Below are 13,114 nucleotides of genomic sequence, written 5' to 3' on the forward strand. Positions count from 1 at the left end.
TGGATAGATAACCCGGATAAATATCCGTGGAAACACTCGTTCTGGGAGGTGTGTTCATCTAACGCTTCTCTGGCAAAACACAACGAGAGGAAAACGGAGGAGCGCCTGACCAGAATCCACATTGGAGTTCCAGAGCACACAACCCACCACTAACTGACCTGGGCCAACCTGTACTGGTGATAGCCTCGCATGCTGGCAACACCATGTGGCCAAGCTGATCCGGTCGTTTCAGGAGTTGTAGTGCACAGATACAGTTTGTGCTTAGCACGCAACTTCAGCAGGCTTTTGCCTTTGTCCGTGCGTCTCCATTCCACTCCAGGATGGCCGCACACGTGAGTCTCAGAAGCGCCAAATCTACCTACTTCGGCATTCATAACTTCACAAACCGCCACTATGTCTGAACTCAGCAAGTCGTAACTAGCGTCGGAAAAAGTGCTTCAAAAAATGTCATAAGTACAGTCTGTTGGGGCAAAGGCAGACAGAATGAACAGTGATTATCCGCACGTTCACGGGATGCTTTCACAGACGCTGTGAGAGGAACCGCATAGAGGAGACTATTTGGCCACAGAGACCGAGTCAGCCGTGGATGCATAGATAGCTGACGGCAACTGGCGGCGATCGGATCTGTCATTCCTTAAGAATAGACCTATGGAGCTGTCGTCACCTACGAGCTGAAGATGAAGAGGACAACTATGTGAAACTGAAAGAAGAGACGCACTAGCATTAGCCTGTTTTCGCTTACCCCCTGCTGTACGCAGCAATTAAGTTGACCTGGCTGACGAAACGCCTGATGCGATTATGTGTACCCGTGCTGATCATGGCTGTAGGTGGGTGATGGTAGTGTGACCCTTCTCAGGGTAATGGGGGAAGAAGATTTTGGTCTACAGCCAAAGCTTATGGCTTAAAACCCCAACCACAGGGTAGCGTTGGTTGGCGTAAGATTGCGAGAGCGGCTCGCGTATTTTAGATGCATGTCGACACATATGTTCCAACCCCCAACTTGGAGGATAAAGAGACCCGGGTATGAGACGCTCTGTGGATGTCCTGCGCGCATTTCGCAGTTTGGCTCAATGGGTTATGGAAATAAACAAACCGTCACACCGCGATGAGGCGCAGTCCCCGTTGTTGCATCGAAAGTGTGCTTTGGATTAGGGTGGCCTGCAGAGGGAGTATTTTGGTCTTTTTCAAAAGTTTTGAAGGAAGAAGCTGTAATCGTGAGATCATTTCAATCCAAGTATAAAGTCAGTTACAGCTAACCTAAATTTGGGACCCGCTTTTCTCATCCGTATACTGAGTTGACCTGTCAGTCGTTTTGTGGAAGAACACGGCTCTTCTATAGAGTGACAGCTTCAATGGAATACAACGTGGTTGCCCATGCTTGGGTTTAATCACCTTGGGAATACCCACATACGTCGAGTGTAGACAAGATGGTGCATGTGGGAGTAGAAAGACCAGCTCGATATTCTTCTTTGATAGCATTTCGCGCTTTAACCAACAGACGAAAGCATCTCTAATCATGCAGGAATTTCAGTCTGATGTATGTATTCGTTTCCCAAACTGGCAGTCTTTTGCTTTCCAATAAAACTAGGATTTTTACTATACCAAATCACCATCGTTATCCACTTCTCGTCTTCCACATTGTGAACAAGCACAAATGATAATTTTTCATTCGTATTTTGAGCACCATTTTTAACACAAGACTGCTTCCAAATTACCGAAAAAGAAATCGTTTTTATCACAACTGCGTAGAGAGAGCCGTTAAAAGTTTGTGCTTAGTTGAGAAGTGTTCTCCACTGATTCACTGGCCTGGAACTATATTGTTTTTTTAGATTTGGATAAACTTGCATCATCGCGTGAATGGTGCATACCCGATTTTCCACGCAGAAACTTGTGCCTCTCCTCGAGTCGTTGGACCTAACACAAGTATATTATTGCTGTGGGTACTCAAAAACCACTATGGCATGCTTGATCATTCAATTCCTTGTATTCACGTCAGCGTAAGTACGAAATTCTTCTTTCATTCGTGATACCCTCATTCTGCTGACGTTCTCTTTCGTCTTTCGCCTCAGTGCACTCTGCACTTGTGTGGAGGTTCGTATTGAAACAGTTGTAATATACTGTACAGACTAACCATCTCTTCTCGTTTGTACAACCTCGAATTTATGTCAGTTTTAGGTTCGTTCTGATTCCTTTGACATGGCATGACTACACCGCACACTGACGGGAACTGTTGGACGTTGCGAGAGCAGTTCAACGAAATTAGATTGATCAGTACATGGATTCTAGGATCATGAACGAGTTTGATCATGTTCGATTGGCCACAAAACCCTATGGCCCCATACGTTAGACACGCAGACTCTTTGGCGGAGATCGATCTGCAACCTTGGTGTGTTCGCCAAGCACCAACTTTTCGAAGAAAACACGCTATGACCAGAATACTGTTTGACTGCTGATTGACTTCATTCTGTTGCGATACTGTTCGTGATGGCCTTGAGTTGGAGGTTACGGATTGGTATCAGTACACTTTGCACACTTTGTTTTCATTGTTTTTCAGGTTGTTTATTATCCGTACGTTCGCATACGGCATGACCTGTTCATCAGCATTCTAGTTACTGGACCTTTAAGTAGTTTACACGAGTTACTCTGAAAACCTGTTTCTGATTGGTCAAGCAAAAGAGCGCGCCCACAATGCAACGACGCACGCATTGTTCTCATACGGGTGCGAAATTTGCCATCTCCAGACCACTAAAGTTCACAGGCCGTTTTCTGAGGTCGATGGGAGTACCGTGTTTTGGCTCATACTCCTTCAGGCGTGATTTCAATTTCCTTCATTTTGGTGGCTATGTTATATTTTGTGTGTCCATGACCATCCACCACCGACCACTATTTATGCGTTCTGGCAAGGTTTTGAAAAGAACGGGAGATTCAGCGCTAGCAAAGGAGAATAAAAGAAATCACGAGGCGTCTGGGTTCTGTCGGTGTAATCTGCTCCCCAGGATGGGGTCCACGGACTTGTGTAGACAGTTGAGAGCGGTAACATGTACTTGCAGTTCGACGTCATTGGTCTTCGTGCTTAGAGTAATAGGCCCCTGGATTGTGATGGCCAAGCACCAGGACTCTTTCTCCCTTCCTGTTCGCGTGACTTTGTGCGAATCAGCATCTTTGTGTACTTCCTTTAGCTGTGGCAACCTTTTTAGTTCTTAACTGTTATATACCACTCGAAGGAAGTACGAGGGCTGGACTATTGCCTGTAGACAGGGGAATTCGAAATGCGCGAGCCTTCCGTTCAGTAAATTCGCGCTCTAACCCCTGACCCATCTCGCCCTCCCCCCCCCCGCTCGAACATGCCAGTTACAATACGAACTGAAAGCAATATAGCTCCAACAATTAACAAAAATTCTTAGTTATATAAATATGGAAATTTGTGATAAATCAACTAGTTCCATTACACTTATTCCAATTTGATTAGGTGGTACAAAACCCATGCGCATGTGGTGAACATAAACAGAAGCTGACAAACATCATACCAGGTCGTCTCGTTGTACCCTTATTTCCCAGTCACAGATGAACAAGACTATCGAGCCCTAGTTATTTTGTTTCGTATCCCCGTGCAGGAAGCTTCAAGTGATTCGCCCCGTAGGAGGAAACCATCATTGAATAGATGGTTCCCTATCGCCAAGTGTTTCCTCGAATAGAGAGTGCTGTGTTAAGGGGAGTCCGGATGGAGGCCGTAATCAGTGTGTCAGAAGAGGTAGCATGAGAATAGGGCAAAAAGCAGTAAATTCTGATGATGCCCACGTTTTCAACTAGCTTGAAAATGAGGCATGAAAGCGAATAGTCTTATGTACGTAATTGAACGACAGCGCAGTTATTCTGTGGACACGATCCGTTCCCACATCCCGGAACGCTTCGGATTCAAAACAACTAACAGTTCTTCGAATATTTCAGACCTCTTGCCGCCAGGTATTGGTGGACTTCTGTCAGGAAAGGTAAATCAGGCATCCAGTACACCCGTTTCACATGGAAGTTGGTAAGCCACACCGCCGAAAAAATTCCGATTGCCGTCCTTCCCACTGAATGTGACTGACAACAAACCAAGCTTTCAAACTTTGTCCATGTACTAATGTAAGTGCACACTTCTGATGAAAGCTGTAAGCATAGGGTTTACAGCGTGAAACACCATCCCCGTATTTGGCCAAAAACTGAGTTAGAAAGTGTTGATCTCACTCGAACGTCAAGTTCCCCAAATGATGAGTCTTTGGTTTTCGTGTCCGACTTCGTCTACCCGTTCGGTTCGTGTTTCGTAACAGATAGCTCCACGTTCGACTGGATTCATTATTTCACCGTTAGCACAACTGTTTCTAGAAAGTATCAATGGCCGCTGTGTATAAGACAAAACGCGGGGTCTGGCTCCCGAGAAATTCAGACTGACAGTCACGGGGCCAAACAACAGGCCATCCGGTCTAGCGTTTCTTCATGCCGAATAACACAACTCACTACTCGCTTCTTTTTTCTTGGTAAAGGACATAACATCGTTCCTCTACTGTTACCCATAAAAGTCCCGATAATAACATGCAGGTAGAAGTTAAATATAGATCAAATATGATATTTTTCGACCCTGCAGGTGGTCGGTGGTCGTTATTAATCGTACAATAAGGTAAAAATATGCGTCCAGTGCAACTGACCGCATCGTTTACCCATCATGTCCCTCTAGGTGTCTCCAGCGCCCTCTCCGTAGTCGCCGTTGCATTTCCTGTCTAACCCACCACGATGGCATCCCCTCCGGAAGAGGTACAGCAGCTGGATATTCCATTTGTTTTCGTCTAGGTTCATTTGGGTCCAAAGGGTTCCCCTCAATCTGTAAGCGCTCACGAACGAGCTCCTCAGCTAGCTCTTTCCTATCTCGATAGCGATCCAAGTATACATCAAAGGACACATCATTATGTACACCATAACGCTCGCGTATTAGCGGGAGACCATGTGGGTGTCGTCTGGCTTTGTTCCAACTGTTGGCCAAGGGAAAACGTTCCTGGGGAGGAACACGAGGTGATGGCCATTCAATTTCGAAAATTGGTTCAGAAACATCTGAAAATATACCAGAAAAACACAATAGGGTGGGAATGAGGTGAACAGACAGCCAGGTAATCGTATGTCATCAAAAGATATGATACGAAGCGAATGAAGGTAACTACATTTCAAGAATAAAAAGCGCAACCCTACAGACGAACAAGGCCTGAAAATCTACTTCTAAGAAAGATATTTTACAAAGTCAATAGATTGAAAATATTTTTGGCTCCGAAGAAGCCGCACGCTACTTCCTCAAACGTGCCTTCATTTCATTCCCTGTGATGGAGCTTCAGAAATCCATCAGGTCGATTAGCAACACGTCCGCTCAACCAGTGGGCTACGGTGGGCCATTCGAACTGCTTAGAATACACAAAGTGAGTCGGGTCTTTATTTGACGCAAAGCTGGACAGGTTCAGGAAGCAGATATGTTAGAGAATTCGCGTACATTCTGATCCCAGTATTACTACTGCACATGGACAGTCAGGCTGATGTGAATCGTGGCGAGTTTGAAGGTCCTTACTCCACGCTACCGGCTCTAGTCATTACAGATCACGTTAGTGCATACGCGAAGAAGAAAACTCATGTTTCTTCGGAATCTATAAGGACAGGAAAAGTTGAATGGTAAAGCTGAAGATAGTCACTTTCCGTCATGAAGATATCAGCCCAAGAGGATTCCCGTGAAATTCCAATGATAATGCGCCCTATGAATTTTATAGCTATCTCGACAATAAAGTGGGTCAAACGACTAACAACCGAAAACAGAGTGTAATTACGCGTAAAGTGACGTGAATTACCTTGTGGGGAAAAACGGCTCAGTCAGGTCACTTCTCTAACTATCAATAACATCAGGTAAACGAGAATTAGGAGTAGAAAGAGCCTGTTCGGTCTACCCGAAATCCCACAGACGGATGAAAATAGTCAATGTTGGTTTGAACCTATTTTTGTTGGACGAGTGAAAGAACAAGGAGCAAGTTGTGCACAGTTCAATGGAACACAGCTCACGCATGGTCGCATCGAATTGGATTAAGGTGGGTAAATTCAAGATTGGCGCACCTCTGGTGGACAAGAAAAACGAGGAGTCAAGTTAGTTGTTTGAGGTTTCAGGGTGGGAGTTCGAACTGTGGTGAAGGTGGAACGGAGACGAAGGTTGGTGGTCGTGTATGGGAGAAAGAAAAATGTGGGGATCAATCAAGCGAACGCTGTTTGGTCAGTCTGAGAATACAAATCCCGAAATACTCCACGGACTGAATGACAGCACATCGGAGATGGATGAGACCGAGGCACAAAAGAACATACATATTGGGAAAAAAACCTATCGGTTACCGCCCCCTATAATGAGACCGAGGCACAAAAGAACATACATATTGGGAAAAAAACCTATCGGTTACCAAAAGCCCCCTATATGAGACTCAGGGGAAACAAAGGACGTGATTCATTCAAGCATCAAAGATAGGCAAAAAGATCGCTAACGTAGAACAAGGAATGCGATATATAAACTACATAACGTACAAAACCCGCTGGGTTGTGAACGGAACCGGAAGTTTTGTTACTCAGTGATTATCAATTTCCAATTCAATCAAGAATGACAATATATAATATCCAACAACCAGGTCGTACTATGGTTGACGTAAAAGCAACGGAACAGTCAAGCACCATACAACAGCGTTAGGTCTTACAGATAGAAAGCTATTGCGACTAGGAATCGAACATACAACGTGCGCAAACCAAGTTAGCTCCTGGCTAGCCAATACAATTTAGTACGAAAAATTAGCGCAGAGAAAATTTAGGTAGAAGACAGATACCCGTACGGTGATCGGGTCTCCAGTTTTACGAGTTATGAGTTCGAAACTGCACAGTCAAAAATGTTTCCCACTTACTAGGCTAAAATTAGATCACGCGCTAATAGCACGATTAACCTCAGCGATTCATATACACAAAAGCGAGATGGCTCAGTGGTTAGCGTTCGAATCTACTGATCGAAAGGTCCGTGGTTCGAACCCGACCTCTGCATCTAGACTTCTCCTGTCTAGAGTTGGGCAACCTGGTGTAACGGTGGATACTACTGATGAGGCATGCGAGTAGTGTCTTCTCGTAAATCCGCTTCACGTCTCTTGAAAAATGAGATCTATTACGGAATTTATGGAGTCGACTTCGAGCATTTGCTTGCCTATGAGTAACAGTCAATGAATATCCAGGAAAGTTCAGGAAGACACGTTCAAGAGAAGATGGATATTCAGTTTCGTAAAAAAGATGCATGTGAGAGTTTCGCTCCCTGCCCGATGGTCTGTAACTGTTCTCCAATAAACAACTCCGCAGTGAAGGCCTTCTTCCCTTCACTGGTAGTATCCCAGCCTTCGTGCCTACTTCTGGTGGCATGACAGTTAGGCACCGAAAGGGTGCTACGCAAAAGCAAGTTCTCCTAAAATGTCTATTTTTGGAGGATTCACTACCATCCATGGCAATACGCCAATGATAAATACCGACGCGCAAATACCAAATAACAACGGAGAACAGTGCACAACTGAGGGGTTAGAATGAGAGGGGAAAGGGGAGGGAGACCTAGGGCACAAAAGCTTCATGTAACCAGAGAAAACTACCACGAACGAAGAATTCACACCTTCGAATAGCATTGAAATGAACAACTGTGAGCATACTGTCGGAGCGATACGCGGTTGTAGACGGGGATGAGCAAACAGAAAACCGAACAAATGCAGGCTTTCTTCTCCTTACCAAGCACTGTACGATAATAATTCCGTACACTCGGGTCCCAAGAAGACTGGAAGAACGATAGGCCCCCAGGAGTTAGTTCGGATTCGTACTGTCTATAAAACTCGAGCGTATTGAACTGGCGTTGAGTGCGTAAATCACTGGAAAGCAGAAGTGAACCAAGAATGGCATATGTGAGGAGATTACTTCCAACGTACAGTCAAGAATTAAGTAAAGACATGAGCTTGAATAAAGCAGCTTCTGAATTAAGAACCACCTTCAAGGGTCAGCAATGAGTACTCCGATAAGGTCGGTTTTTCTTGAGAGAAACGACTAATATGAAACATCTTTCGCACTTTCCAAAGTCGGGCAATGAAAATTCGCATAAGGGTTCCGTCCGCTTGATGAAGGTTGTTGTGGGGAATACTGGAATTCCAGAAGCACTTCATTATTCAGATTATGTCAAAAGAAAAGCCTCTACATACTTCCGGCCTAAATGCACTTAGGTAGCAGAAAGGAAACGATAAAACTGAATCACAGCATGGGTTGACTGCACCGCAGGCGAACGAAACAACTTTCGCACTCCAGTGAGCAAGACAAACATCGTGACACACACCATGCTCGGAACACGCATATCGAACAAAACAGCGTTTGTGATATGAAAAAGTTGTCTAGATCAGTAGACCCGACTAAGAAAGCAGCCGAACGACAGAAAGTAGGACAGAAGCAAAGTGAGACCCGTTATCCGACTCGAATGTTAATCCGCGCCGAATAGCAGCGCGCAAGCAGGTATAGGACAACACACAAGAGATCAACATTTCCGGCAAATAAAGAATGTAGTTGCGGCATGTCTGAAAAGTGTTCCCAGGAAGTGAAAACTAATGATTTTAGTATTGAACGGAAATTGTATTGAGTTCCGTCTCCCTATGACGTCTGAGCTAGTCACTTCGACCGAAAGCCACACGAAGATAGGTATGTGCAAGCGATCGGAAGCAGAATTAAAAGATTTGTGTTGAACTTTTTTCACGATGCAAAACGTCCATGTGACGCATGCATATTTCAGAGTTTGAAATGAAATCGCAATAAAACCTATGAGAAAGCTGAAAATCGTCTGCATTCGCCCACAGGTAAGTATAATAACAACTACTGTTGTAAGAACAGAAAGCCGATCGGGTCCAATTAAAAACAGCCACTGCGATCTTAGCCATCTGAAATCATGTAGTCCGACAGAAAAACCTTATGACAAGACGAATTACAATGACATGTCTGCTCGATATAGAACAGCCCTAAGCAAGGGCCTTTAGTTAGCTTAGTTGCACGAGCTTTCATAAGGGCTGGATCTGAGTGTTACATATTGAAGCAAAAGATACCCATTCGTATCAACTATTACCTTGTCAGTTACCTTCTTTGAAGGCATCACCTAATCAGACCAAGTTAGATTGACCGGTTGCCCTGCCCCAGTGGAACACGCACCATCAACTGCTATCTATTACCTTGTCAGTTACCTTCTTTGAAGACATCACCTAATCAGACTAAGTTAGATTGACCGGTTGCCCTGTCCCAGTGGAAAACGCACCATCGACTGTTACCCGTGAGTACTCGCACACAACATGAAGGACAAAAACAGTTATGTAGTAAGTAGGTGACCGAAATAGACCATCGTCCTGCGAAATATCCGCTTTGCAATCCCATTTATTACGAACGTGTACTACAATTAAAACCGAGACCATACGGAACAACGCGGCGTTAGTTTAAAGAATGCCGAAATGGCTTTAAATTCAGTGGAAGCTCTTTCGTATTTCCCGTTACGTCAAGTTAGTTGGCGGTGGGAAAACTTATTAAACATATGTCGTCCCAAAAGGACGTACAGCTTGAATCTTCAGTTGGTCATACCAAATCTTACTAGCCTATTCGCTGACACAAGGATCCATGCCATTTAACGGAAATCTTAGTCTAATGCGACCTTGGGAAAACCAATAAAGCTCTCATTTTGGACGGATGGTGGTCATTTGAATGGACAACTAAGCTAACACTCGCAAGTTCCGTGCACACCAACACGGTCATCGTTACAACAGACAGTGCAGGCAGAAAGCCTTCTTAACACGTACGCCTCCACTACTTCAGTCCAGTCGCTTCCACCCAAACCGTTTACGCTTTTTCCTCAGTCTGAATGCACAAACCTCTGATCCCCTTTAACCAAGTTCTGTTCTCTTGTCTTCGAAACCGTGAACCCGCATCGAGGCCGTGGAAATTTACTGAGTATCGCGGATGGTCCTTCCAAATAGTATGAACTATGACAGCCAACAGTGGCCACCAGAGGAATCCAAACTCTTCGCCATCCTCTTTATCATCAGATTCCCAACACTCTGTCTCGATCTAGGCAACTTGGAATTACTTCGCTCGCAGATAAACGAACCATGAGCCCACCTTATACGTATACCTTCTACCCGTACTACGGACATGATTGACCCTTTTTGCACGCATAACCCCCGGTTCCCACATATCATATCTACCAAACTGTTCGTTCCTCGCCATTCGCATGAAGAATTTTTTTATTATGTTTAATCTAGGACACAACTAAAACTTCTGAAACTCACAGCCAAACCCGCCAACTGTTTCCAGCGTTCTGAGCGTGTTGATATGTTTCTTGACTCACATAATACAATTCTGTCAGTCCCACTGTTTGGACACTTATACATCCAGCTCAACAGGCTGTTTTAGCGCGATCTTTGAGGCTCCTACAGACTATGCAGTCTCTAAAAGGCGTTTATATGGGTGCCATAGCTAACGGGCTGGTTTTTCCGGCCAATTCTGCTATTAACTTTAATTTCCGCTTTCTCTGGAGACCTTACTGCCACATCCACAGGTCAAGCAGCTGTTATTGTTTTGAACGACAGAGGCAGGCCGCCCCATAGGTCGATCGATGAAATAATGAGACGAACTTTGGAAGGTTTCCAAAACCCTGGTGTTCAAATAGCCTGTGAACAAAGCCTTGTCGATCTGCAGTACGCAGACGGCGTCGTTCTTATGTTCGAAGAGGAGAAGGTGCACATGTTTTTAGATGAACTGACCAAAGTTATCCCGTCCTTTGGTATGCACTTTGCACCTACAAAGTGTAAGGTCGTGTTCGTGGACGTGCAGTAACTGAACGCGCCACTTACAATCCAGGGAGAGGTACTGGAAGTTGTGTCGGTAAATCCGTAACGAAGCAGTTGGAAAGCAAGTTTTCCGTTGTGCAACGGGTGCGTCCATTGAAGAACGTGTCCAGCACCGGAATTTGCGTTGGTTGGAACATGTGTTGTGTATGCCTAGCCAGCGTTTGCCGAAGAGAGTGCTGTTTTCCATGCCCAATTCAGAGAGGTGGAAGCAGAGAGGTGGCCAACCCTTGACTTGGCACAGGAGTATGAAGGAGATCACGAAACGCTTGAGTGTTGTCGGTGCTACTCGCCTTCCAGGATGGGGACCACGTGATCCCCACTGAGTCTGTTTGGAGACACTACAAGAAATGGCTGCCAACCGACGTCAGTTGCGTTCTTGTTGTCAGTTTCTATCCAGATTGCCTGAGTGAATGTCTGGAGGTGTAGGCACCTCGGAATTATTGTAGTAAGCTAGCACTAAGTCCCTTCCCCGTCCACCTTTATTCTTTTCTTTACAATAAAGCTTTCAAATAAATCATGGTTGCACGGCAGTGAAGCATCAGCGTTGGACACTGATGTCATGCTGTCGATGATGATGACAGACTGAACTCCAAAAGCAGATGGCTTGACGAGTCTAAAAGCAGACAGGATACAACCCGAAAATCGTGCTTTATCTGCCATTTCAGCCTGCGTGTCTAATAACTGCAGTTCCAAAATAAAAAAGTAAAAGTTCCACCCACGTCTATTCCGTCCAGCGCTCACGTTGGACACTCTGGCTTCGGTTGGAGATATTAGTGCACGTGTGAGGCCCTCAGCGGCTACTAAAACCCTTTAAGGAAAGCGTTTCATCTATGGCACTATCCGACCGGACAACGGAGAGAGACTCGCTGGTACCGACCCAAGAAGCTACAGATGCGGCGAGGTTATGTCCAAGGCCGGCGGTCAAACTGTATTGACTTCAACTACGTCCCATCAATGACAAAAGTAACGCTTCGGCTTCACCGACGTGACTGCCAATACGCAAGGCCTATAAAGACTTTCTGGTCCAACGTACGTGCCAGAACAACGTCTGTAATCGGTCCTGGCAAGGAATATTTAATTTATACGGTTGAAACTGTTATTCAATTCGATGGCTGAGCCAGTCGATTTCGACCGGACACCTAATAAACTCAAGCTGTCCCGAAGTGTCGGTGACTACAGTGTGATTAAAACGGACTACCATAAACCAGAGATTCAGCTGAACTCCGCGGATTCTCTTCTCGAAACAAAATCCGTGTGCGAATGAGAGTACTTGTCAACTTATGCCCAATTTGGGTTCAAGTAGAATATAAGGTTGATGGAATCTTGGGGACTGTGACTACCTGATGAGGACCAAGAGGGGCGAAACTGGTCGTGGATCATCGGAAATTTTTCAGCGTGTTAATTAGAAGTTGGTTTGGACCCAGCCAACTTAGTGGCCTGGACCAACCATCAGCACGTGGCTTAACAACGGTCGAGTTCCGACGATAGTTGTTTTGAAGAGAAGATCGTTGAAAGCAGGGTGCATCGTGTCATTGTACTCTCGGCAGCAGACACACCAAATTTTGCTTTGGGGTTCAGATTCATTGCTATATTAAAGCCCAACGGGATGAGTCTTGTGATGATGACAAACTGGTCTTGTAATAGCACCAATTTTCGAGAGACAAAAACCAGCTCCATCCAGTCAGTTGGAAGCATTTCGAAATTGTCTTGGAAGTTGTGTTTTAGAAAATTTTAGAAATTTCAGAATTTGTCTGCAAAACTTTTGAAAAGTAAAAACTCAAGCATCTTGCGAAAAGGGAGTGAATTTGACAGCAACATTGACACATCGAATAGTGCCATGAATTTGTCGACCACGGGTAACATCTATAGGTAACACAGTAAACAAATATGGCCCACGCACCAAAGGCAATCAAATCTCAACTGTTGCGGTTTTATTGGGCCAATTGAATAGAATGTAGGCCTACTGGAGATCTACTAAATAGTAATTATCCAGACACTATTAATGCTTTTAGTTCGAAGTACATTACGTGGTAACCCAGCAGTCAGCTAAAAGAAACCATGTGGAGTAAAAAACACTTGTGTCGAAGAGTTACACAGAATAAAGCATATCGATCGGATACCGGGCTTGGTTGGACACGCTGCAAGATGTGATCAAAGAACGGGTGACACCGCATCGTCGTTTT

At 44.9% G+C, this 13,114-nt stretch overlaps 1 protein-coding gene across 1 annotated transcript in view; it reads right to left on the minus strand.

Annotated features, from left to right (window-relative positions):
• Window positions 1–4,618: 4,618 nt before the first annotated feature.
• Window positions 4,619–13,114, minus strand: part of T265_09115 (hypothetical protein) — a gene marked incomplete at both ends in the record, with an annotated part of 13,309 nt that continues 4,813 nt past the window's right edge. The window contains 2 exons of the mRNA XM_009175106.1: window positions 4,619–5,085; window positions 7,798–7,934. Of these exons, the coding sequence (XP_009173370.1) occupies window positions 4,694–5,085; window positions 7,798–7,934 (529 nt within the window). The remainder of the gene's footprint in view (window positions 5,086–7,797; window positions 7,935–13,114) is intronic.

Source organism: Opisthorchis viverrini, assembly GCF_000715545.1.
Source record: "Opisthorchis viverrini unplaced genomic scaffold opera_v5_257, whole genome shotgun sequence".
NCBI classification, from domain to species: Eukaryota; Metazoa; Platyhelminthes; class Trematoda; order Opisthorchiida; family Opisthorchiidae; genus Opisthorchis; species Opisthorchis viverrini.